Below are 27,700 nucleotides of genomic sequence, written 5' to 3'. Positions count from 1 at the left end.
TCTTTTCATTGATGGCTCAATGAACGCAATCACTGGATGGGAAGCACTGGACAGGTCAGTGTGACCCTCTAAAGCTCAGAAACAGAGTGAATAAACAGAAATAGCAACCTCTTCCTTAAAGACTACATCTGTGCGTTAGAATCAGCTCCCACTCCCATTTACTGCTCATGTTCATGTTGGGATAATAATTTAAAGCCAAGCAGGTCTGGACTGTGAACAGATGATTTTTTTTTTTTTACTTAAAAAGATAAGTCGAGTGATAAGGGCATGAGAAATGGTGCTTGTGCAAGATCCTCTTACTTAAACTTATACTACTAGCTTTAATAGAGTTACCTTCACTATTAGTCATCGGATGTTACTAATTGGCTCTACACAGACCATCCTAATTAGTCTTGCAGGTTTTTTAGAGCCCTGCAAGTCAAAGGGCCACACTTACTACACTGGTAAGTGGCTGATTCATCAAATTCAAGTCAAAATAAAGCACACGTGTCACATTAATTATTGCCTTGTTTAATTAATCAGATCCGTTCACTTAACCGCGGCCTAGCCTCTTGAAAAATGTCTGTCGGCCGAGAGTATTAATTGCAGAAAGAACCAACTGAAGTTGCGAGCTCAGCCGCAGATCTCTCAGTCAGGCTCCAGAACGGCGGCACTAATGGAGGAATACGGAGGCCACTTTAAGATGAAAAATGGCAACAGAGCCCCGTGTCACTTAATCAATATGAAAAAGCCAGTGGGGAGAAGGAAACCACCGCCTGCAGGGGCCACGCGGTCCCAGGACTCATGTCCCCAGAATGATATGGGGTGTTTAAAATGGGCCCAATTTCACACCGTAACTCATTTCAGTCGCAGTGATGATGGCGCTCGTCCCCAAGGGGGTGGTTGCGAGGGAGGCGATGCCGTCTTGGGAGGTGCTTAACAACAGCATCCATCTCTGTAACATAATACTACAGACAGCTCCAACCAAAGGAGCCACCAGCACCGGTGGCTCTAGAGTTGCCTCCAATCACACTGGATGAGATTCCTCATGAAATCGCCTCGGGCAACGCTGCAGCTGTGCCACATCAGTCACTCTGCTCAGTTATAATCCGAAAGGATCACAAAGCCTGATGAATTCTGCTAACGTGGGTCATTCCTGCATTTTTTCTTCCGCAATTAAACGAATCAAGTCCCACTCGAGGGAAATTTATTTCCACACAAAGAGCGCTAAAGCAGAGAGGACACCGCATGCGGACATCTTCAGGGCTAAGAGTCCGGAGCGTCAGTTAGTCTCCGCTGGCCCTCTGCCCCTCTATCTTGCAGCTCCCTCTGGCCCCAGGGTGCTGTTATCTCTCAAACAAACAGCTCCTGTGCCGCAGCCCCGCTCGCAGACCTCATCTATCTGCATGACATGTGCTTCCCTGTTTGTTTTGTCTCGCCTGTTAGACGCGGCCGATGATATTGAGCTGTGTCGACGGCACTCTTCCGTTCACACCAGATGAATCAATCACTCCGGCGTGCTCCGCTGCCCTGTTTAGTGCAGGCAGAGTCTTTTCCACTTCAATCAATGCCGAGGGTTTAGGAAGAGGTTAGCGCTTTTCCTGCTATTTGTTAGGAAAAGAAAAGATCTCAAAAAGCAGCTCTGGCTGGCTGGCACACACACACACACAAAGTTTGTCAGTTTCCTGCAGTGTTTTGTTTATTCAAGCCCGACAGGAATATGCAGATTGACTGTGTAAATATGTAAATATACATGGTTAATAGAGACCACTGTTAGCAGATGTCAGCGCACTGAATTGAGCTCGCAGACGCTGTTAAATTCCATGAATAATTAAAAAGAAGCAGAAATTATTCATATAAAATCACACACTATGTTCAGAGAGTACGAATGTATTTGTATAGCAAGTGTGCCGCTTGGATAGTAGACAGATAACAGGCCAAAAACAAACAAAATAAAAAGTAGGTTCGGCTGCCTGGAACTATCCTAATAAAACAAGATTATTTTGCACGTTTGCAGCGTTAAAGAAGAATTGAGCTTTCGCAGTTTTATCATTAACAAAAAACAAACACTGTACAAAAATATTCCTTTAAGAGGGTTAAGACCCTAAAATTACACGACAAAAACAACACGCAGTAATTTCAAAAACAGAAAAGAAATCCTTAAAAGCAAAACCACTTCCTGAAATCATCTGACAAGGAGTTTAAAATGAAATCCTGGAACTTTCAAATTCCTTTCCATCAGCTGATAGAGTCCCCTTCAAGATCATCGGGATCTTGCTGTGTTTGGACAATGAGCAGAGGGTTTCTACGAGGACTCGGCTCTAACAAAGTCCCGCCGCTGCTCCTCCCAGACGTGCCTTCAGTCTCTGTCGCAGCGCTGCTTGGCTGTCTCGCTCCTTTGTGGCTGGAGTCTGGAGAGATTCTCAGCTCCTCCGCCACCCGTTCCCCCAGCACCTGAATCAGCTGTCTGGAGCCTTCTGAGGCTGAGGGAAGGGCATCCTCTCTCCTTTTTTCTGCTGAAAAGCTCGTGTGTGCCTGGGGGGTGGGAGAAACAGAGGCGGAGGGTTGGGGTTCTGGAGGGTTGTCCTTGAACATCTCTCCTCCTCCTCCCTCCTTGGATTCGGTGCAGTCTTCTTCAGCCTCAGATTCCTCGCTCTCACTAGACGACTCGCTGCTGCTGTCACTGGAAGTGCTGCTGCTGTCAGAAGAGCTGCTGCTGTCGTCGCTGGATACGGGAGCCCTCTTGGAAGCTTGCTGCTCCTCTTCGACCGCCACGATCCTCGCAGCGTCCTCTAACTCGTCGATTTCCAGCTCCAAGTCGGTTTTTTGCAGGGTTGCTTTTTCCAACGTTGCTGCCAAGTCTGCCACCTTCTTGGACCTGTGAAGATGAAACAGAGGAAAAAAAGTAATTAGGAAGGCAGAAAGTTTCAACTCAATACGACACTTACACACAGGGAAGGGAACGGAAAAAAGAGAGATCCAACTACCACTTCATCAGTGGTACCTGGGAGAGAGAGCGGCATGACAACTGACTGATCGACTGGCTCTGCGTACTAAAGACATAGCCACAGGATAACCATCTACAAATCTAATACCCATTAACCAAAGCCCATTCTCATATGAATGCTAAGTAGACCGCGATTTGCAGAGGCGACGGGGGCTCAATGAAATATGGAAATATGGATGTTTAATAATGTAGGAAGATGAGCGCTGCTGATACACGAGCCTTGGGATCTTCTCCTCCCTCCCCCAACTGCTGCGCTCTCTGCAAGAGGTGATAAGAGACCGAGAGGGATTACAGAGGGAGGCAGACCCCTCCTATTCCTCCTTCTCTACCTCAGTCCGTGCATGCAAAAATCACATGCACACTTCCACCTATAAATATGAAATGGCTAAGTCAACCGCTGCGTATGGCACGATTAGTCGAGATGAGGTCAATATATCCTGAGTGTTTCGATGCTGGAGAGGAAAAGGAAAAAACAACAACAAAACCCCCCCCCGAAACATCCAATAATAATGCTGCAGCTGGAACAAACCAGAATAAACACGAGCGCTTTGTGCATTGTGCGGAAGCAAATCAGCCCTAAGAGGCTAAAGACGGTGGAGTTGTGCTCCCAGTCACACTGCAATACAGTCAATAAAAGCGTGGATAGAGAGAGCGCGCAGGCTGAGGCCCAAACAGCTAAATGTCTCCAAAGATTAAGATGAAGAGAATGCCCTCATAAAGCAGTACATTTAACAGAGTTCCCATCCCGCCGCTTTAGTTTTATAGTTGCGACTGCTTGAAGAAAGACGCGTTTTTATTGCTGATGAATGTCCTCCTACAAGGCCCCGTTTGTGTAAAGGCATAAGATTGTGTGGAGGCCCCAGCCTGCACATTATTCACGCTGGGAAAGCATGCCATGCTGCCAAAAACTTAAGTGGTTGCCATTGGGCTCCCCGGTGCAGTTAGGGCGTGTGTGCCCCCATCCCCTGTCCCTCCTCTCATTGCCATGGTGATTACGAGCTGACCTCTGCGGGTCACTGCGATTCAGACTGTGTCCATTCAGGGTGGGAGAAACCATGTGTGTGTATGTTTAGAGGGGCTACTCTTTTTCTCACACACGGATGCTGTTGCTCTCTCTGGCCCAATTAACCCACTGCTGAGCACCAGGATGGCTCCTCATTACCGTGCACTCCTAATGAGCTCCCCATTCTGGTGAGTAAAGTGTTTATGGAAGCAGCATGTAGGGGCTTTGCATTCATTTAGGACCTCAGGAGGAACTATGTTAACAGATCTCATAGTTGTGCTGTAGCATGAGGACACCCGTTCTCGGCACCACGACAGCCAGAAGAGAATCAACTGCAGATTGGTGGGATAAGTGATCCACTTGTTCTCAGCTGCACCTTCCCAGTCCACACTTAGGTAACGTTTAAACTGATTGTTTAAAAACAGAAGTTGTTCTAATTTCAATGGAGCGAAAATCATGGTGGACAAAATCTGAGGGCTGGTGATCATTGGTGGATTTCTTGCAGAAGCCCATCCCAGAGTCATTGATGTCAGTGGCTCCAACTTTGAGCCCAGCAATTATGCCCAGCTGGTGCCAGCATGTTGGCAAATATCAAAGTTCAGGAACATTCGAGTGGGGCTTTCGCCAGGTGACAGTCTGGTTGAACATTTCAGCCTGTCTCTCTCACTTGTCTCACGGTCATCTCTGCAATACCTCGCAAAAATCAGTTTGCCAACGTATGCTGAGAGACTCTTCTCATAAACAGAACTTGGCTGCTTAAGAATAGAAGTGGTGTTGGCAATAAGTGTCATTTCAGATCCACAAATCACAAATAAACACAGCCACACCACCCCACATCTCTGTGAGAAGGCACCACATTGCCAGATGTGTCTCAGCTCCACCCACCAGACAGACACACGGACCCACAGCTCTGCCACAGAGAGCAGAGAGACAAGATGGCAGATGTAATGCCATCGTTTTGTGTTTGTGTAGTCTCAACTCGCCTCATCTTCACAGCACAGAGGAGCCGCAGGCAAACTATCAGAAGAGTCTTTTTAGTTCATTAACAAAAGTCCCCGGAATTTCAAGATCCAGGTGCAATTAAAAAAAAAAATCGCTTAAGGAAACCATGGATGACCACCTGTCGTCTTGGAGTTAGCATGTGTAGTTGGAGTTTACAGACATCCACACACAGCCTTGCGTTCACCCTCCGATGATGATGAAATCCGTCACTCAGACCTAAAACACTTGTGGATGCGGATATTGCAACTCGAGTGCAAGACAGCTGCGTGATGATCTTCACTGTCAAGAAAGCTGCATGAAAAGAAAACCCCAGCTAGGAAGTGATCCTACTAAACAAATGTTACCTGTAACATATTAAATGCTTCAGTACCTATTTTAACAAACTTTCAAGGCTGATTGGGTCTAACTCACTAAAGCTGCCATCTACAGACACAGACACGTAGAAAAGTGACGAGCTAGGAGCCAACATGCCAAACTTTAACTGTATTCTTCTGCTGTAACTAATAAATTACTTCAAATGTGAAGCGTCTGACTGAAGTCTGGTTAATGCAATTGAAGATGATTTTCCAGTTTGGGCAGTAGCACATAAACGCACCACACGAGAAGAGCTTCTAAATACATGCAAGCGTTTAGAAAATTGAAAAAAAAATCAAGACGAGCACCAGAAACTGTTTGTTGTGGGCACTGCTCACTCTAAGTATACGCTGTCTCAAGCTGTCACTTATGTGTGAACACAGACAACCACTGCATTCTTTGGAAAGCAGAGTTTAAAAGTCACTGTTTTTGTTTTAAACAATCACAAATAACTTAATGTAACCTCATATAATTATGATGATGATGATGATGATGATGAAGGAGCCTGTTCAGGGTCCCAGGTTCTGCAAAACCCACATGAGCGCTTCCTGTAGTGAGACTGTGGCAGAGAAGCCTCCTGCAGCACAGCCACTTCAAAGACTGCCCTGTATTCTCTTTCCCCCGTGGGAAGTCATTATTGCGTTAGCGTTGGAGAGGCGCGCTTGTTTTCTCTCCCCTCCCTTGCTCTGTGGTGGGAGAAGCTCGGCCTGCAGTGAACACAAAGGCCCTGTCCAGGAGGGGGGAGGGATAATGTTGTACACAATCCAGTCATTACTATACTGCTGTTGTGGCTTGCCTTCATTAAACTGAGGAGGGGCGCCTTTTTTCAAGGTTGGAAAACTTCTGGCGAGACAAAGACGCCTCCATCTGCCAAAGTCTTTAGATGAGAACGTGAAGGGAGAGAGAGTGTTTGTGTCTGTGCGTTGTCTGTGAAAGAGCCGAGCTAAATTACAATCTGACATTTCTTTCATCAGGCTTGTGTTCAGTGAAAGAGCAGCTCATTCAGCGTGTCTGTGCTCTTGAAAACATCTCAGATAAAGCTTGTCCTCAGACGCAGAAATCTGTGTAATATAAGCACCAGATTTCCTCAGAGTAACTCGCAAACGCATCATTCACCGGCTGAAGGGGGGGATAAAAGCCGACGCTGGGAGACGCGATCCGTCAGTGTGACTGAATGCTGAAACGGTCCGAGGCGCTGTAGCCTCTCCCGTTCCAGAAACGAGAAACACAGATGTATTTATCCGGGGAACCAGTGTTTGAGACCCCAATTACAGCTGCCTGAGGACCCTTGAAACACTGGTAGATGGTTCACACAATTGAGCAGACAGGTGTGGAGGAACTTTTTCTAATTTTTATTTTTGCCTTTTTCTTTCTCTTTGGTCATATAATGGCTTAAAATGCTTATGAAGACAACATATTTACTGCAAGGATGTGAGAAGAGCAGAGCAACAGATGCTGACATCATAAAAAGGTTCCACCGAATTGTATCAACTGGGAACAGAAAATTTCAACCCTAAACACTGGTTGCAACTGCCTGGTAACTATTCCACTGCATTTCATGGCTGGTTGGCGAGTGGTTGCAGGAGGTTGCTTGTGGTTGCTATGTCAAATTGCTTGCAAACAGGTATAAGTTGCTGCCCTGAAAACCCTTTTGTGATTGCCACAGTTGCCCATAGTTGGTAGGAAAGTCACCAACGTTTCTGCAAAAACCAGAAAAAGAGACTGTTTGCTTTCAAAGTAAAAGTTGCACCTTCTGAAACATGTTGGTGTCAGTGGTAAGACAGAACTTTGACTTGTGGTCTCCGTTTCTGGTTTGTGTCTTTCAGATGTTACTCATCAAGAGTCATGCTGGCATCTTCCATGCAAATTACAGCCAACTGTAGCAATCTGCTAACAACTAAAGCAATCACAAGGAGGACAATAGGAATGCTTGCCAGGAATGTGAAAGTATTGATGGTTGGTGTCACAGATGTGTGTAAAGTGTAAAAAGTGTAAAAAGTGTAAAGTCTGCATGTTAGTCCCCATAGGGAAATAGTTCCTCTGCATTTAACCCATTCACCCAGTGAAGCAGTGGGCAGCCACCAGTGCAGCGCCCGGGGAGCAGTGTGTAGGGACGGTACCTTGCTCAGGGGTACCTCAGGGTAGCTGTTCAGTGGAGTCGAACCCCCGACCTTCCGATCATGGGGCCACCACTCTACCTACTGAGCTATTCCTGCCCGGAAGTTGTAGCCCAAGGAGGCAATTTCACCAAGTGTGAGTCAGCAACCACTCAACAGCTGGTCAGGGTATACGCATTTTTCCTCTAACCGACCGTGGTTGCGAGGGTTGGTCTCCATGTCACAGTCTGAGACCAAACATCAGTCGATTAGTGGGAGAGCCCCCAGCGTCCGAGCCCGAAGGTGGTGCATCACATCCCTCAGGTCATGAGTGTGATCAGAAGCATGCTTGTAGTTTCTTTTCCAACATCAATGAAGATTCTGTGCAAATAATCCATTTACATCATGTTCCCAAAACTGAAATTCATATTGGAAAATCAATGGTTTGACACATTCGTGATAGGTGGGAAAGATTCTATCCTGTTCTAAATCCAGCTGGAAAATTATTTCCTGTTCTGACCACTTGGTCAAGAGCACAGGAAACAAAAACCGCAGGATCATTGGGAGTGGTGTAGTACTGCACAAAGACTTCACCTTGAAAGGGAGATCAGCCAATGATGAAACTATTTTGTGAAGGTTTTGGGGGTTGTCATTAGGGATGGCAATCGAGAACCAGTTCCCAGTAGTTGAATTCCTTGGAGTTGTTGGCCTGCTAACCTATCAATCCAGCTTATTGGCTCCACTTGTACTACTATCAGCTGATTTCATCTGATATGGACATTACATCTATTTTTATTCCACAAGAAGATGACAGCACAATGGTAAAGTAGAAACTGCATCCAGGAACAGGATGCAGAAACAATACACTATTAAAGAAACTTCAGCTCTTTGCAAGCACCTGGATGGACAGCGTGCTAACGCTAAGCTAGCCAAGACCCAAGAGTGACATCAAAGCGGACTGAATGCTGACCAAACCCAGCAGCCAGAACCTGAACTTCAACAGGTAACAAACTGAGTAACAGTCAGGCTGCAGCCTCCATTTCTGCCTGTTCATGTTTCTAAAGTCGAAATCGCCCTGACGATCACTTTAAATAGTCTTTGTGCTGGTTTGCATCTTTGCTTGTACTGTTGGCTTTGTGTCCAGGATACTAAAGGAAAGATCGTGTGTGTCCTCACTTGGGTAGGGATTTGTGTTGGTGTGTCGGACTGTAGCCTCATGTTAAATGGTGTTAAATATTACTTTTTTTGAGTAATGACACCAAAACTGATCACAACGAAAAGGTTAAATAGCATCAACATGCACAAACATTAGACCGCACAGGATGTAATTAATTTGTCTGTGATCTACTGCTTAGAGATGGTGGTGACTCTTAAAGCGGAACCAGTTAGAATCCATAAGGATTCTCACTGGGTTGTCATGTTCCCAAATCTCAAAAATTAATCTATCACAAGATGCAGATTTAGAAAAAGCATTATTTTACTCTTTCTTAGTCCTTTGTGGATTTGGTGGCAGATAAAAAGAAGCGTCTCAAGTGACAAGTTTCTATTCCTACATCATCACTTAGGTTTAAAAGGAGGATTTTTTTAAAAAGCTCCAAGTATTGCAGGCTTTAGTTTGGTCTGAACTCAAAGAAGTTAAAGACCTCAGGATTGACTTTGAAACTTTTTGTCAGAATGTTCCAGTTGGATTTACTCTCTACTTTTGGGATTATGGGATCTTTACTACAAATGCTCAGCTCTTTACTTTTTCTCTGCTTTTACTGTCTCCTCACTTACCATCTGACTTGTGTAATCCCAAAAAACGTTCAAGTCCTCTACTTCTCCAGCTTCATATCCCACTGCTAACATCTCTTTCTAGTATCTCACAATGTGACACAATTCAGTGTTAGACATCCTTTTCTGATACGCCTGTCTAAATGTATAGGGTTGTTAGGCTGCAGAGAAAAAAAAAATACAATAATCAATTGAATTAACTGGAGTGAACACTCCACACGAGGGTTTAGGAAATTATGCAAACACAGTACTCTGTGTTTATGATGAGCTGTGTGTTCAAGACAAAAATCTGGAGTGGACTCCTGCTGAGAGGAAATCTGTACTACTTATCCCTGTTAGCTGGGAGACATTGGTGTCTTTGTTCTGCCCGGTGGGGCCTCTAAGGATCTCGTTCAGTGATGCGGCTAACGGCAGATAGAGCAGCTCCATTATCTGTTTCAAAGCTTTCAGGACAACTGTTTGACAGTTGTGTGGTGCTGTCTGCTGGAAGTCCCTTCCCAACAAACATTTGGGTGTCAGATCAGCTGGGAGATTGACACGTGAGCTGTGTTAATGTGAACAGAAAAGCTTTGAGCAAAGTGAAACAAAAACATCTGTAAGTGCCAAAGGCTGAAGGGGAAACCTGGGTAGTATTTGACTTGTGTGTTACAATAACACAGAGTTACGCTGAGGTAAAAACCACCAGTCGTTCTAGGCAGCGTGGGGAGAAAGTGTTGACACTGAGCACAAGGGCACTTTCAAGGTGTTTGACCCACACGCCTCAGCTGACACACTGACCCCACGCTTGACCTCCTTGCCCTGAGACACTTGCAGTTGTTAGAGCTCCAGAAACTCCCCCACCCCACCCACGGGGGAGCTTTTGTCAGAGCTGCTGACAAATCTCCCTGACGGCCGCCGCCGAGGACACAACGCTGACGTTGAACAAGGTGAGGGAGGCAGGGCGAGGGAGGCATTGCGAGCGCGTAGAGCCAGCGAGGGGCTGCTCCGCTGTCTAAAAACAAAAGCCTGGTCTGAGGAAAGAGAATGCCTACAACTTTATTTTTCGACAGTTGCCCGTTGTTGCTTTTCATGCTTTTCTGTGATGCACTCTCTTTTCTACAGTTGAAAACAACACCCATTGTGTCTCTGAGGACTGCTCACTTCACACCTACCATTCACAATTATTTGAGTCTGTCCATTCAGCTGCTGTGGTGCGAGGCTCGGCCCATCCTTAAGCCGCTTCTTGTCAATTTTCCAGTTTTTGCAGCAATGTGTCAATGTCCATTTCACACATCTCAGAGGCAATTCACACTTTTGCTCCACAAAAGAAAAAGCAGACTAAATTTTCTTGCTAATCACTTCATCCTCTCCTCAGACTAACCCTGAAGCGCTTGTATTCTGTATTCTCCGCGTTTTTCTTTTTTTTTGTCCTGCTAGACTATAATTGACCCAATTAATAAGGGTGGGTGGGTGGCTGCGAGAGAAACCTGTGTGGTAAAAGGAAGCTGCGGCCCTTCTGATTCTCTGAGGTACTGTAACACAACAACAGGCTTATAAAGCTTCGTGTGCGCTGGCTGCCGTGGATCTGTGTTGGCCTGTCTCCAAGCTTTTTGATAAAGGCAGGCAAAACAAAGAGAAAGAAAGTGAGGCGACTCGCTTATTTCCCCCCTCTTTTTTTTCCTGTGCAGTCCAGCAACTCTGCGGGGGTTTTGGCAGCTGAAGACCTTCAAAAGCATACAGTGAAACTAATGGACTGGAGAGGCTGCTGCTCCATTTGAAATAATACTGTCTGCTAACAATTCAGAGATAATTAGGATTGGACGGATGTGTGAGGGCGGATTAAAAACCATACCCAACAAAAGGATGTTTGTGTGTGTTTGTGTGAAATGGTGACCGCTCCAGTGAGGGGAAAAAAAATATAGCCCAAAACAAAACAAAAAAAGTTCCTCATTATTGAAACAACGGGAAGCGCAATTTGCTTTGAGGTTGCACGCTTGATCTCAGCGCAAAGGGGTTCTGCTCCGAGTGTCTGAGAGCGTAGAGGAGAGCGCCTGCCCCATGGCTTAAATCATGATGAAGTCTTTACGAGGTTGTAAATCTGAGACCGATGTCTCAGCAGTCAGATGAACTTTAGGAGTAGAAACGCATGTGGGACACAGTGAGGAGATTAAATAAATCAACCACCCCCCCTGCAGCCAGCAAACATCCATTAATCGCCGTGTCCATCACGTATAGCTGATCGCATATGCCTCGGCAGCAGCAGCGGAGAGGGAGCGACAGGATACGGGGATTGCACCGGGGGGTGGGGGGTATATAGATTGCATCTCATCTAACCGCCTGGGCTCCCAGAGACGACTCACTTAGCGGAGGATGACAAATCCTGCGCGGGGGAATATCTCGCACTGTGGGAAAACAATGCCTACACGATCTGTCATCAAACCTGTCAGATGATACAAAGGGGGCCGCCACAACAAACCGCATGTATGATAGAGGAGGTTGGTCTGTGGAAATCACCGCTGCCGCCTCGCTCTCCTGCGCTGCTGCTTTGCATTCTGACTGCAGGCTCCTTTTAATATTACACTGCAAACATGGGAACATAGTTTCATAAACCACGAGAGAAGACTGTATGAGGTTTCTATTGAGTGTGAGCCAGCACGCTCATACATAAAGAATGACAACAACAAAAATCTGTTCACGCTTGGTTGCTCTCTCAAGTGGCAGGAGGTGATAGAAGTGCTTCTACTGTCTTTTTCACATCATGACAAAAAGAAAAAAATTACTGTACACTTTTATTTAGACAAGAGAAATGTAATGATTCAATCACAGGTCAGTGCTAAGAGATCACGGGGCCAATCCGTTTAATGATCGATGAAGGGTGTAGTGGCAGCCAGCACGTTTGGTCAAGCTGACATTTAGTTCCAAAGTAGAGCAGGGAGGGAAGGGAGGAGGAGCAGTGCTCCGGTGTGCCTCGGAAGAGACTGATCGACTTTCTCTGTGAGTTGACAAGAGCTTCAGAAGCTCCCTGCGCTTACAGACTAAGATCGAGTGCGCGTCTTCTCTCTGCTCTGTGTCTCAAACAGCCCTGAACCAGACTCCTTATTCCTCCCACCCTTTACGAACGCAGCATCCGCTGCATTTTCTATTTCTTTAAAAGAGCAGCATTCAAGACTTGTGCTGGAAAAATGCAGAAATGAGAATGCGAGGAAGGGAGGTAGAGACCGCTAAATCCCTGCAGACCTTTTATCGTGTCTGCATCTGGGCGCTGAGCCTACAACATCAGGCGCGCATTTTTCAACTGGGCTTTTTCCAGACGAGCACACCACTTTGCTGAACCTTGGCCAGGAGTAAAACTGAGCTCATTACTCTGTAATGTGCTCGCAGGCTCGCATTTAAAATGTGACTAATTGTTAAATATGAACTAGGCGGGGGGAGGGGAGGAGGAGGAGAGAGCCATCAGACCTGTGGCATTTGGGAAGAAAGTGCAGATCTGGCATCTTTGGGCTTACAGTTCTAGGAAAAGGTCGCATCCGCCATAGATTGGAGAAGCCCACGCAGACGCGCATGAGCTCCTAAAGGTTTCGTACAGAGTGAATCCGCTGAGTGCAGCTGGCTCTTTTAACACCCACTGATGGTACTTTGACCACATAAACTGCATCTTTCGCAGGCTTGGTCGTGCAATTAGCCCTGCTGTGACAAAATGACACTGAAGCATCGCGGGAGGGGGCAGTCTGAATGGCACAGTGCATGGCTCTGAAGGCAATTCTATCTAGATTGAGGCCTCTGAGGTGTCTGCATGTGTGTGTGAATGGATTTGTGTGTGCTGGTGGACTTACTTGACTCTCTGGATCCAGATGCAGTAGTCTGTGATGTACAGATCGTTCAATATGTATGCCGGCTCGTTCTCTCTGAAGACTCTGTGAATATCCAGCAGGCATTTGAGGACGCAGGCTTTCCCTGGGCACGGCAACACAGCCGGGGTAGGCAAATGGAAAAATGGTGTTATTCGTGCTCACTATTAAGGATGACAATGCACTCCAGCTGCTGGCAGATGCAGCATGTGTCTTAAGGCTTGCAGTTATTGTTCCATACATAAAAGCCAAGATACAGGATCAGAGGGAAATCCCAGCGAGCAGCAGAGTAATTTCATCCATATGGGTTTTTTGTTTTTTAGGAAAAAGAAGTGGTTCATCTGAGACAAAGATGACAACTCTATTTCTGGAGTCTGTCAAATTAATAGTGTTTCTGCTCAAACTCTGTCAAACACTGCTTTGCCTTGATTTATCAAAAATAGCTCTGAATGTTTCTGATGATTTTCCACTTGACATAAATCTTAAGCCTGCCTGTTCTGCTACTGCGCTGCATCCTTATCTGTATCCATTTTGCTTCTGATTTGATGTTACATCAATTAATTAGACGTAGCATGTAAAAGCTGAATTTTTTAGAAATCTGCATCTTGTTGATTTTTTCCCCCTTTTTTTCCTCAAAAACTATTTCTTTCCAAGAAATCCCGCCTGGTCCTAAAGGAGGAGGATCACTTTCTCAAAGTCTTTCTTTGGCAGTTGGCAGTACATTTGGTTTAATTTACATTTCTAACCTTAGAAATGCTATAACTTCCAAAACTGACATTTCTCATACTGAAAACTACAACAAGCCCGAGGGCCTGGGGGGAGGCGGGGTTGCAGGGGGAGACACTGGAGTCGCGTCTATGCAGCTCTTCATGCACACAGCAGATGTGGTCGTTCATTTCCTTCTAATCCTGTTTGTTTCTTATTTTTCTCTCCTAATTCCTTTCATAAAAATCTGTCTTTGCAAAACTTTAGAAATGTCACTGAAAAACAGATATGACACTAAAGCTTATGCTTAATTAGATTTTAAAATTAGGCACAAAAATAATTTATTTGCACTAATGACTTGTGGTGCTTTCATTAACACTGAGCGGCAACAACATTAAAGTTGCAGTGATGCCAGTAGATTCCAGATGCAAGTCCGTAATCCCAGCTATGGTGGTCGTTATTGCACAAACAACTCTAAACGCCGTTCATCTGTAATGAGTGTAGGCTGCCAGTGCGCTGTTTATCTCAGCTGGTGTCCACGTCTATTTACTCTGTAAAAGGAGTCCAATATGCATCGATAAATCAGTGAAGCTCGCTCCTGTCTGATGAAAGGTGAGTTGGTGAGAATGAATGAACTGTTGTTTTTGCCCGTGTTAGCCGCTGTAAGCAGAACTGTCTTAAAAGTGGACCTAATATTGTTGGACTCTGATGCTTAGTGCTAAAAAGCTCTCATATGTTCTCGTTATTTGAGGGGGGGGAAAAAAAATCTCATCAGCTGGCATAATGTTAGCTTATAACCAGCTGTTATTGTTATTTGGCCATTGTCAACTGTCCGGAGATGGAGGGTCGCACGTCCAGTCTGCTGACAATAACTGTCACAATACTGTTAATAAATAACAATGTTTATGTATGTTTTTGTACAGTTAGAGCTCTGACTTCAGTTTAGGAGTTGAAGCTCGAGGTGAGGAAGAGCATGATGTTTTATCCAGATGCCGGTCGTGTTGGCCCTTTTGCCTTTGTGAAGGGGAGCCCTAATCAGATGATATAACAAAAGGCATGTTTTCAGTCTAAAGGTGAAGAGACAAATTAAAACACGTCTCCACAGCATGTGAATGGCTCCTAACTTTCTTCTTTTCCACCTTTGATGTATTACGGATGTGACCGGTCTCTAGCCACATATATAAAAGTCCATCTTGGTCACGGTTCATGATTACAGGGCAACATGCCGGCTTCACAAACTCTGCATTTTTAATGGTTTAATGTGGTCAGACACCGCAACACACTGTAAAAAAGTTTAATATTGTGGCTGTTCTCCGTGCGTAAATATACTGATTTTTATATTCTTGGTTTATTTTGGGAGGAGACAGAAGAGGAGGTGACTGGATTGAGGTACCCACAAACAATAAGCCAATCAGCAACAAGGAGAGAGATTTAAGTGATTGATTTAATGTTGGAGAGAAGGACTGTGTGTCATTATGACTGCAGAGTTCATCCCAAGAGGCTGCTTTGGAAAAATGTGTGCTCTCATCTATCAAAGCAAGAGCACAGAAGATGTATGTTTACAGCCACCAGAAATATCCACCAGGAAGCCACCAGAGCTGTGTAAGCTGCAAAGTCCCAATATGCAGTTGATGTCTAAGAATAGCAGCACCTCATAGCTCTTTATTTGCCTTCATACACTTAACTGTATAACTACTGCCACAACACATTAAACGTGTTATTTTAATTTAATATAAACTTTTTAAGTGTTCATTTGTTAATTTTAAGCCAATAGAATACCATGTGCTTTATTTAATGCAAATGATAAAACATACAGATGGTGACAGAAAATGTATGTCTACTGTCGAACTATCTACTAAAGAATGTGTACGTTCAGTCCTTATTGACATTTTTGACAGTGTGTTTTGAAATTGTTTTAGAAAAACAGTTTCCTCTTTCAACACCCCAACTGCATCACACACAGAACCACAATGGTTCAACTGGACGTAGCGTTTTAAGTGGGAGAAACGTTTCGTCACTCTAACAAGTGACGTCTTCAGTCTCAGCTGACTGCAGGTTTCCCCAACCTTACAAACAGTCCATTGCATAATGACTGAAACTAGCACCACTGAAGGAACAATGGGATGTGAGGTCAGTTCCTTGATTCCTTCCTTATTTTGCAAATTGCCATGGCCGTTGATTAACAACCACTGATCAAAGACCATGAGTACCATCCACAGTGAGCTGATTGAAAAAGACGCACCTTTAGGCCCCCTCCTCGATTCAGAGACGGTCTTTCCCTTTTCACGTAAATGGCCTCCTTGACTCCCCGCTCAAACCAGCGTTCCTCCCTGTCCAGGATGTGTCCAGACGTTGTTTGGTTTCCCCAATGTATAAGCCATGGCAATCCTCCTGGCACTTAACAGTACCTACATTGCTCTGTTTGTGTCAAGGGATCATTGGCATGGACCATTTTTGGCGGAGTGTGTTTTGGCGTTTGAAAGCCACGCAGTCTTTGGAGAAAATGCGTCTCAACTGTTCCGATACTCCTGACACATAGGGAATCACTAAGGGTTTTCGCTTAGGCAGCAGTTGTCCTTCTCTCCTGGATCCTGACCTCACAGCCCATTGTTATTCAGTGGGCTGGTTTCAGTCATTGTGCAAAGATACTGTTTATAAGGTTGGGGAAACCTGCAGTCAGCTGAGACTGAAGAAGTTGCACGGACGAGTGACGAAATGTTTCTCCCACTGAAAATGTCCAGATGAACAGAACCAAATTTTTGGATTTAATTACCTGCATGATTGAGCATGCATCAAGACGATACACTGAATACGTGTGTTATTCTGAAAGGAATTTTCTCCTGAAGCACATAGCTAGTTAAAGTGCTGCAGCACTTATCCTTCAATCAGGCATATAAATAGCCATATGATGTGGCCAACAATCCGCTGAGGGCAAGAGAAAATGCTCCTCTCCACCTCCAGAGAGCTTGTTGGCGTTGTCCAGAGACATTCCAGACCAATCAAAATAAACAGCGTACTCACAGCGAGGAAAACCTTGAACAAACATTTGGTCCTCATTTAAAGCATGGCATTGTATACAGGGAACTGTGGCCTTAGGAAAAAACATAAAATAAATATTTTTTTTCTTTTTTAAAGAAAAAAAAAAAAATCAAGGCTTGGATTGTGTGAAGCAAAAAAAAAACAAAACAAAAAAAAGGTCTTGCTTCCAAGATTTGATTTTTTTTTCCAGAGAGAAGCTTTCTAAGTTGTTTGGAGAAAACTGGAGCAAAGGTTGAGTTTAACATACTGATTGTTGGTGAAGGGTTTAGCACAAGTGAGCGAGGCATTTCAATTAGGTATCATTGGGTTATCCAATGAGTGGGGAGGGAGACGCATTCAAAACGTAGAGCAGTAATTCCTGCATGGCTGCAGACTGGGCAGGCATGCAGTGTGGTGGTGGGTGTGAAGTGGACCAAAAACAAAAGCCTGCTGTGTTTTCTAGACACTGCAGCAGCAAAGTAATCTTTTTTTTTTTAAACAGTTTTAATGTTTTTTACATAAACACTTAATGATGTATGTGAGAAACACAACCTCAGCCATCTTTGTCACAGCCTTTTCTGATGAGGAATTTAAAGTATTCTTATTTTCAAATATCTTGAAGGACACTGACAGCCCACAGCATTTTTTTTTTATTTATTGCTTAAAACATGTTGAGTAAAACTTCACAAAGACCAGTAAAACCACTGCATGATAACCTAAAAATGGTCCTCGCCACCTTGTCTTCAACTAAAAACAAAGCAGCTTCATATCTAAAGGAAAATGAGTGCAATTTCAGCACCATGTCTCAGTTTTGTTTTTTTGCATTATAAAGAAGCACTAATGTCAAAAGTCAGTGGCAAATTGGTGCAGCACCTTAGCTTAACCACCTTACTCTGGTGTCGTATTGGAAGCTACAGAGGATGTCATAGCCAGTACGAAAGTTGAAAAACTAGACTGTGTCGAAAGACTCAGACCTGTGGCTTGGAACAAACACTCATTACATTAAACATTTTAACTTTGCAACACAATGGTTCCCAGTGTATTTTCCACTGGGAAAGTCCAACAAGTATTCCCTCCTCCTCCTCAGCAATTTTCACACTAAAAAGCCATCCAGTGGTCCCTTATGCAGGTGGATATTTTACTGTGCTGTGAAAAAGTAAGATGACTTAACAAGGGAGGTAATTACTTGCTCCCTAAATAGAGCCAGGTAGATTTGGACAGTGGTTTCCCTTTATACAGTCAGAGGAAAAAAATCATTTTAACCCTTGCTTAAGTTTTTTGGGTTTGAACAGTGAGAGACAGAACAATAACAAAAAAATCCTGAAAAACGCATTTCAGAAAGTTATAAATTAGGTCACATTTTCATGAAAGAAATAAGTATTTGATCTCTTTCAAAACACGCTTTTGTACTTGGTGGCAAAACCTTTGTTGGCATCCACAGAGGTCAGCTGTATCTTGTAGTTGGCAAAAGTTTTGCGTACATCTCAGGAGTAATCGCACCAACTGTTGTCACTTTCTCACCCAGCTGCTCGGTGATGGTCTTGTAGCCCATTCCAGCCTTGTCCCTCATATCCTTGGAAAACTCTTTGGTCTTGGCCATGGTGCAGAAATTAATTGCTCCAATGGGCAGCATTCTTTTATACGCATAACAAGTTGTGAAGGCTCCCAATGGCAGCTCGTTGCCTGTATAAGATAGACCTGGGGGCTAGAAGTCCTACTGATTGATGAAAATGCGAATTCATTTATAACTTTCTGAAATGCATTTTTCTGGATTTTTTTGTTATTGTTCTGTCTCTCAATGTTCAAATAAACCAACCATTAAAATGATAGAATGACCATTTCTTTGTCAGTGGGCAAACTTACAGAATCAGCAGGGGTTCAAATAATTTTTCCCTGAATGTAAATCAAGTCAACATTTAAACACTGCATTTGTAATTACTCAGGGAATCTTTGTCAAATATGAAAATTTGTTTAATTATATGAAAAATGCAAGTGTGACAAGATAGATAAATAAATAATAATAATAAGGATGAGGAAGGGGGTAAATACTTTCTCTGTTTGACAGCCCTGCCACCATGAATAACTTGGGGAAAAGGAAATCTACTGAAGGTTCTTTAACTCATATCAATAACATTTAAATTATATCTTTTTTGCTTCTAACTTTTCAGAGTAAGAGCAGAGGCAACAGGAAAAGCAGCAAAAGCAGCCGGAAGCATTCTGCCTTTGTCAGATTTAACACTAATGATGATATGCTTGAAAGGCTTCATCCTGTGGCAGGTCTAATGTGCTGGGACAATTCTTCCCTGATGGCACTTTTCCTCCCACCCCCACAGACACATGCGGATATCCACTTCTTGTGGCTACGTCCACACTACGCTCCGTGTCCACACTGGCGTTTTCAGTCGGTTTTACAGAGTTGTGCATCCACATTGAAACATCCGTGCGCAAAAGCGAGTGAGAATTAAAGAATTTGAAGAAAAGCTATCTGGAGCATGTACAAACTGGTATTCATCAAAATTGAGAGCAATCAAAACAACTGCTGTATAATGCCCTCCGCTATCTTTGTTTAATTGGTCACATGACTGCATCACATGACTAAAATGCGTCATCGTTTTAGAAAGTCTGCGTTTTCGAGTGTCCGCACTGCAATGGAACAGCTCCGTTTTGAAATGTATTCGTTTTTGAGAGCGTTTTCAAAACGCTGCGTTTTTCCTTGGGGAAAACGCCGTCTCAGTGTGGACGGGAGGCCAAAACGGAGAGAAAACAATGCGTTGGTGTGGACATAGCCTGAATCTCATCCAATAAAATATCACCCTGGCCTGAATGTAAAATTTCATTACTCAGACCAGAGCGCCTTACTCGACCTAAAACTTGACTTCCACAAATGTAAAACTTTCCCAAGAAATTCCAAAGAAACGTTGGCTGTAAAGGTGCTGTTGTGAATGAACAACACAGGAACATGGCGGACCTTTATCGAAGGACACATCTGACATTTCCTGTACCGCCCTTTCTGTTTGATCACGACAGCAGCACGACAGTGGTGCCCACCTCGACACTTCCTAACTCCGACTGGCTTTCTGCTCTTCTCTACCTGCCCGGTGGCTCTTTAGTTACAGCCTCTTAGGAAGCAGGTGGAGGAGCTCCTTGAGAATGCTCACCAAACTGCCAGAAGGTTGTTTAAATATTTACCCCTGGATAACACTTCCTCTGAGGCCATAATCTGCTCGCTGCCATTAATGGGTTTGTTTTGCTAATATGAATGTTTGCTTGTACAGACAGTTAAATGAAGTACCTCGAAAATGGAACGTGCATTTCCATTCGCCTTATCCTGACAAATTAATTAGTGTCTAAAGTAATGCTGGGAGGAAAGGCAGCCTCACACATGCAACAGAACGAATTACTGTAGTGTTACAGTTGATTAAGGAGAAGCCCTTTTACTTATTCTTCATAATTCTTGTAAATAATGAAGGTTATGAGCCGGGAGGGAACATTATTGCATATTAAAAAATTAAGTCCCATCCCTCCCCCCTCTAAATTTAAACAAATAAACAGACGCTTTGGCTTCTTATTATGCACAGAGTGGAGTTGGAATAAGATGTTCTTTGAGGTGTAAGGAGATGGAACAATTTCCAGGTTTGGGCTCAACAAGAGAAATCTCTGCTCTGAGGTAAAAGACAGAAAGGAAAGAGCGAGTCTAACTGCTGTTTCCCTGGCTCTCCTGATCAACTCATCTTCCTACTTAATGAGGCGAGGAAATGCTAATCTGGGGCTTAAAAGGCCTTTAATTTTCTGTCGTTTGCTAGTGTTAAAATCATCACAAGCTGGATAATCTTAGCCCTCACACATCCTGAGTATGTTTACACTGCTGACTCTCAGCTGTCTGCGGGGGCTTTTGATTTAAAGATTACGTGCAGCTTTGAGATATCAAAGTCAACAGTCCGTTTTCCTCTAATCCACATTTCGCTCCCTGAGGGGGTGGGAGCCCGGCCACTTTCGCTCTCTCGCGTAGCTGGAAGAATATCACTTTCAAACACTCGCTGCTGTCTTCTCATGGGCTACTTTCCATCAGTGGCAGGCTGCTTCTGCTAAACAATACTCCATGCAAAGCACGCTGGCTATCAGGCTGCCTTTTCAGCGGCACGCACTCTCGATCGAGCAGCATCCTACAGGCTACGGACGCACAGCAGACTCTGACTGCACACGCTAAAACCCATTTACATATGAAAGCGCTGCTCTGCAGAAACCACGGGGTGGGCAGAATCAATTAACACTAATTAGCCAAGATCCCGTGTTCACAGTGGAAAGAAATTAGAGTTGATTTAGCTTCTAGTTTTAACTCAAAACCACAAAACCCACAAGGAACACTGCAGATCATGTGGCAGATGTCAAAGGGTCACTACCAGTCTGCAGAGGTAATAATGGTCTTTATGAGCTTTTGTGCATATGTGTGCGTGTTGCCGGTGTAGGTCTGGTAAGCGTGTCTCACCTGAATGCAGAATTTTAGCCGTGTCATGAATCGCAAGAGAGACCAACGAAAAGTGTCTGTAGAGCGGGTAGCACAAAACCCTCCGTCCAAATGACACCAGGACCTCTTGCAGGGAGCTGTATGTCTGCAGGAAAGAGAACAAGACATTTGTAAGAGTATCCTGCAACAGAGCCAGAGCACAGAAAGGGAAACAAAGATGCAACTGGCTGAAAGGGCTTGAGGTTTTTCCATCCCCTCTTATTCTTAGACTGAACATTGGGCCTTGTTGGTGAGAACTGCAGTTGATGGTTCTGTAATTACTCCTAACAACTACTCATTTATAGAGCTGGCAAAATAGAGGCTTGCAACTCTTAAACACCTCCACAGCCCTGGACTGTTAATTGCTGCCTCTCTTTAATCACTGCTATCACTCTCTGATGTTCTCTGCACTAATGGACATGGCCTGGAGACAGAACGAGAGATTTTTATCACCCCCCCACCCTCAAATTCCCTCGTTTTTTTTCTTTGTGGCTTGTTAAGGATGTATTGCAAGCTTGCAAGTGCATGTCATTGGGGATCATGCTTTCCCTTGGGCTTGTTTAGCTAGAGTGTAAATAAGGTCTGCTGCAGCCGCGGGGGGGGGGACTCAGTCACACCAGCACAGTCGACTGAGGACAAATAAACAGGCAGCAGATGGGGGGTGGGGAGGTGGGATAAGGTGGCAGGGAAAGAGGAATGTTTGGCATAAGCGAGGAAGGAGAGAGCGAGTCAAGTCAGAGCATTAAAAAAAGATAGCAGACAGCAGAATGGAGTGAGGCAGCAGAGCTGTATCAGCAGTGACACACAGATAGACAGGCAGTCAGAGACTGAGAGGAATCCATTGTAGAGCAGAACAGAGCGAGGAAGTGGTGGAGGAGGGGGAGACTGAGTGAGGTGGCCCCTCAATGGGAGCTGACAGCTCTACTGACTGACTGACGAGCAGCAAAGGGCTGTCGTGCAGGTGAAGACTGTTCTGTGCTTCCCTGTCAGCACAACAGGGAAACTACTTCCTCTCAAACCATGGTCTAGGTCTAGGCTCCCAAACGCCTCCAAGAACCCCCACAAGACTTGTTTAGAACTGCATTTTGATCACAAGTGGTAATCATGTGTGCGTGCCTGAAACCTAATGAGGACGCTCTGGGATCCTGTCAGTCACTAAACAGTCAAATGCCCTCTGGGACCCTTTAACCACATGTGCAGCGTAGTGTGTCCCTAGCGTTAATGAAGGATCGTATATTCAAGTGCATCATCTGTTTTGGCAGATGTAGGATAGAAGCATGTTGCCCTAAGTGCGAGACAACTGGCAAGAACAACCCACAGGCCCTATGCGCAATAACAATGACTGAGCAGCTCTCGGGGTGTGTAGCAGCAACTGTCGGTCGAGGTTTAAGCTTGATTTATAGCTGTGTGTGAAGGGATAACAGTGGAGCAGATGTGCACCTCCTCAAAAATGTGACTTTATCTCTGTAGTGTTGGACAACTGAGATAACATCCTTCCACTCTGTAACTTTAAAATAAAGTTGCATTTTTCTTCCCTCCATTGGCAATGTGAGTGACAATTTAGGAGTTCTGATTGTTGATTAGTGGTGGAAAAATTTTAAGAGCTCAAAAGAAAATAATCCAAAGAGCAGCTGGACGATATGAGGAAAATCTAATATGACGATATTTTTTTGGCTATATCGCGATACACGAGCGCTGTGAGAACACCGGACTCCCGGCAAATTGTTTTCAAACCCACCGCCATCTTTCGCTACTCAGGTTAAATATATATGAGTCACTTAGATAAATTAAAAATGTTGTTGTTTGGTTTTTGTTTTTTTTTTAGTATTTTATTTGCTCCTGAGTAAATCGGTTTGGCTGAGATTAAAGTTATAGTTTTTACACAGCTGAATAAACGTCGCAGACAGCTGATTATCAGAAGTGTGAGATGCTGGAGAATTTACTCCGTTGTCCTGTTATATTTTAGATAGCAAGGAGTTTATTAAACTTTACCGAAACAATCTGCAAATTTCATTAAAATTGAATAAACTATCATCTTGTCTTTATTTTTAGTTAGCACCTTAAAAGCTTAAAGCTGTAAGCTAATGATAGTTATATAAGAGCAGATGCTGCTGGTGCAATAAGCTGTAGTTTTACGTCCAGTGGATGATGATCTGATTAGTCGACTAATCGCATAAATAATCGGTGACTAGTCGACTATCAAAATAATCGTTTGTGGCAGCCCTAATTATATATATATATATATATATATATATATACACACACACACACACACACACACACACACACACACAGATGCTCAGCGCAGTGTGCCAGGTAGAAATTTTCCAGTTGGGAGGGGGTGATTAATGATGCATTAATGTGGGAGAAAATAAAACCTCACAGTGAATTACATGGAGACAGCTTAATACTGCCATGGCAATTTATACTCGATGGTTACGGTAAAGCCATTTTGACCATCATATGTGGAAAAACCTGTGATACATCGAGTATTTTTGATATATCGCCCACCTCTAATCCAAAGTACAAACCAACTACAATTTAGAGTGGACTTCAACAACGTTTCAGCAAGAAACAGAGTCCCGTCTTTAAATCTAGTCATGTGTCCTGTTAATGGTGGACAGAAACTAAAATATGCTATTCACTTTGCCCTGAGGGGTGTACTGTGAGGTCAGATTAAGTTTTTTGTGAGCTACGCTGAGTCTTTTAATAGAATGGCTCTCTATTCATCTGGTTAAATCACCACGGTGAGGATATAACCAGGTCGGGACCAGGTTATGTTCTGAGTTTTAGTTAAAACCGTCTTAAAAGTATCCCGTTGTCACTGATTCTTTTATTTACAGCAGGTTTTAAGTGTGTTACAGATTATCTGCAGGGGGAATGTGTTTTATATGTGCAAGCTGTTAAGCCATACCTTACTAAAAAATACTGAGTGAAGTGTCACATTGTTGTGGGACAGCATAAACGTACTCTAATCTGCTGGAACTGCAGTGTATTTTTCCATTATACTTTTTACATTCTTTAGAGATTTTCAATCACCATTTTCTTATCATTGTCATATGATCGTACATCATCATAACTTGTCTGAGTGGGCTGCAATTATAGGGACCATTTTTATATAGAGGAAGAGTTATTTTTTTATGTGAGTGCACACAGAGCCAGAACCAAGGAGCCAGACTTAACATTGATAGCCACTGTTGTGGTACCATTTATCTCCACCTGGGGTTTTAGGATTTGTCAAACCAGCTAATGCAAAGAAAACCTGGCTGTGTAGAACTTATATTATATACCTCTTTGGTGTTGTTGTTTTTGTTCTCAAATGTAATGACAAACTTTTAAATTTACTCTCTGTGGCAACAATAAGAAGTGGCTTGTGGGTATTTAGTAAGGCTGGATATTACCACTGATTTCTAAAACTCAATTCTGATTCACAAGGTCCCGATTTGATTCGTTTCAGTTTTGACTCAGACAGTCAGAAATATAATAATTCTGATCATTTCTCACTACATATCCATATTTTTATATCTACGTATGAAAACAAAGCTGACACTGTGAGACTTCATCAGAGGTGTGAGCATCACAGCAGATGTCTTTGTGTCAAAGTATCTGAGGATAAAACATGAAGGAGATTTTCCTGGCCTGGCTTTTTATAGCAGATAACCACCTTAAAAATATTCTGCAGTAGATCAAAAACCATGAATCAACATTACCTGATGCTGCTGAAATGGAGCAGAGCAAAGTTACAAAGGTTTATTAGAGACACAGCCAAGTGTTTTGTAATTTGGCAGAATTTTAAAAAGTTTAAATTTCTTCAGTATTGAACAGCAGAAATTGTTCTCTTTTAAGGAGTAATTTTGTAAAAAAAACAAAACGGTGCGGCCAACATAGCTGCACACAACGGCAGACTGGTGCGTAATAAGCAAATAATGCAGAAAACAGATTTTTGATTGGAAACTGCTCTTGACGTACAGAGAGAGCGAGAGAGCTGTGCAGGAAGTGTGATTTTATCATCGTGGAAACAAAACAGCAAAAGTAAGAGGGAACTAATGAAGATGTTTCTCGAATGTGAAGTGCAGTTTTGATTTTCTTTTGCTGCTGGTTCAGTCAATTTTGGTTGGAGAGAGACAACCTTTCAGCCCTGACGGCGAGTCCATGTGCATGCCGTGGGGCTGTTTGTGTCCATTTTTATGTCTTTTTGTGAGTTTAACCTGAGATTCTGGTGTTTCTGGCAAAATACATTTGTAAAAAAAAAAAAAAAAAAAATCGATTTAAGATTTACTGAATCGATATCGCTTTACGGGGGATAGGTTAATTGAAAAATCTAAATTGCCCATAGGTGTGAATGTGGGTGTACCCCGCCTCTCGCCCTATGACAGCTGGGATAGGCTCCAGCACCCCCCCGCCACCCTGAAAAGGATAAACAGAAGCGAATGGATGGATGGATATCGCTTTATTCAAACCAAAATGCCAAACAAAGCTAACACAATAACAACTGATGGTAATCTAACTAATAATTTACCAGTCTCGACAAACATTTATTCAATCTACTTCAACTTGGCTCATGTGTTGCTGAGTGAGAGTGGGCATTTCCCCTAGAGTGTCTTTCTGAGGGCACTGACTGATGAATACAAAGTTTGAAACAACACACCTAAACGGATGCAAAAAAAAAAAAATTCCAACTTTTTCCAAAAACTTGATCGCTGTGATGATCTAAAAATTCAAACTGGTTCTTGTAAAGTCAACGGAACAGGTTTCCATTTTACTCTTTTTTTGTCTCTAGTTTCCTGTGGCGAGTGACTTCAGTCATTTGTGTTATTTGGAAGAACTGTTGCAAGAAAGCTGCAACCCGCAATCTTCTCGTTATGCACAAAAGCCATGTTTTAAACAGGAACAGTCTCAGAAACAGTAGTGCATCCTTCTAGACGTCCTCTTTGGAACACAGTAATGTTATGATTACCTGCATTTAAAGCATATCTGCAGCTGCAAATACACTGGTTAGTGTCTCCTTGAACGGGCTCTACTAGTAAAATAGTTGCTGGTTGTTAATAAGAAGCCAGTTCATGGTTTGTGTTAGCGATGTTGTAATAATGTTGTAATAAACAAATGAACTTCAGCACGGCCCACATCTAACTCTAAGCCAAACAACCATGATTTGCCGCCTGTTTGCAGTCACACTAATGTTAAGTGCGCTGAAAAAAAGAGTAAGTAGACTTCCCTTTTCCGTGGAATGATCTCTGCCATCTCAGCACAATGGTTTCTTTGCATTTCAGTGAATGAATAAACCTATCACTGAAACTGCAAAGGAATAGTCTCACATTGAGTAATGAGATGAGGTGAAACAAGGTAGCTGCATGCAGCAATATAAGTATGTCCACAGTCTCTCTGTGTCATTGTTAAGCGCCTTCCTTCACGTGGCATTGGTGTCTAATCTAAAGCTAGTTCAACACACACAGACAAGAAACTGGTCCTATAGTCATGGGAGGCATATGTACTAGCAGTTTATTAATAAGACCTGAAATGCTTTTTGACTTTCATTTCTTAAAATTTCGAAAAAGCGGGTCACTTATGAAAAGGTATCAAAGCCGAACTAGCTGTGCCTTCGCCATTTCCTCTTCCTCTTGGCTGCCTTCAGCCACATCCAGTAGCACAGTTTCCAGCAGCACCTACCAAGCCTCAACCAATCCGGTATTGAAATCTCGTTTCAGATGATCCACATGCTTGATTCAGCAAAGATCTCACACCAAATGCCGTTCCTGAAACAACCTCCCCTATTTATCCAGGCACTAGGAGTACACCAACTTGTGTGCACCCATAACTATACCTTCAAAATGACTCCTCACAGAAATAAGAGGCTTTTTGGTCACTTCCACCTCTTCCCATTTGACAATATATTGCACAACAAAATACTTGATCTTGTTCCAAGAAGCGGCGTTAATGTGTAATCTGGATAACAGTGCTGAGTAAAATGTGAAAGCTCTGAAGCAAGCATATCTGTTTCAGGTCAGGATTTACTCAGCAAATCTATGCACACTTCTCAGTGAACCGGTTCCTTTAAACAAGCCAAATGAGTCAAAACCATTTTGCATTTCTCTAATGACTTAACCACCGATTCTTGATCGGACTGATAAACAGAGTGTTGTACTACATCATACTTGTGAAGTATAAACCGCACACAGACAAAGACATCTAGAATTTGCACAATTTCACAGAAATACTTTAAATGATAATGTAGCCCAGAAAGCAACATAACTAACTGTGGTGTAACTGGATGACACAAAATACAGCAAATGGAATTTCTGCCCAAACATGGCCGAGCTGGGTTGTCAGGGACCATGCACCAAGGTTATTATCGTTAACGAAAACTAACGAAATAACGAAAACTAGAAGTGAAAAAACATTTTCCTTAACGGAAATAAAAATAAAATAAAAAAA

General features: G+C 43.4%; 1 protein-coding gene across 3 annotated transcripts in view; it reads right to left on the bottom strand.

The window, feature by feature from the left end:
* Nucleotides 1–1,640: 1,640 nt before the first annotated feature.
* Nucleotides 1,641–27,700, bottom strand: part of shq1 (SHQ1, H/ACA ribonucleoprotein assembly factor) — a 45,975-nt gene continuing 19,915 nt past the window's right edge. For all 3 annotated transcript variants that reach the window (XM_005943842.2, XM_005943843.3, XM_005943841.2), the window contains exons 10-12: nucleotides 21,251–21,374; nucleotides 13,027–13,147; nucleotides 1,641–2,857 (exon numbers count right to left, since the gene is read on the bottom strand). In XM_005943842.2, coding sequence (XP_005943904.1) covers nucleotides 2,218–2,857; nucleotides 13,027–13,147; nucleotides 21,251–21,374 — 885 coding nt within the window. In that variant the 3' untranslated portion in view covers nucleotides 1,641–2,217. The remainder of the gene's footprint in view (nucleotides 2,858–13,026; nucleotides 13,148–21,250; nucleotides 21,375–27,700) is intronic.

This window comes from Haplochromis burtoni, unplaced genomic scaffold (genome assembly GCF_018398535.1).
Source record: "Haplochromis burtoni strain Fernald_Lab_line unplaced genomic scaffold, NCSU_Asbu1 Contig_245, whole genome shotgun sequence".
Classification (NCBI taxonomy): Eukaryota; Metazoa; Chordata; class Actinopteri; order Cichliformes; family Cichlidae; genus Haplochromis; species Haplochromis burtoni.
This window is presented reverse-complemented; position numbering and strand designations above follow the sequence as displayed.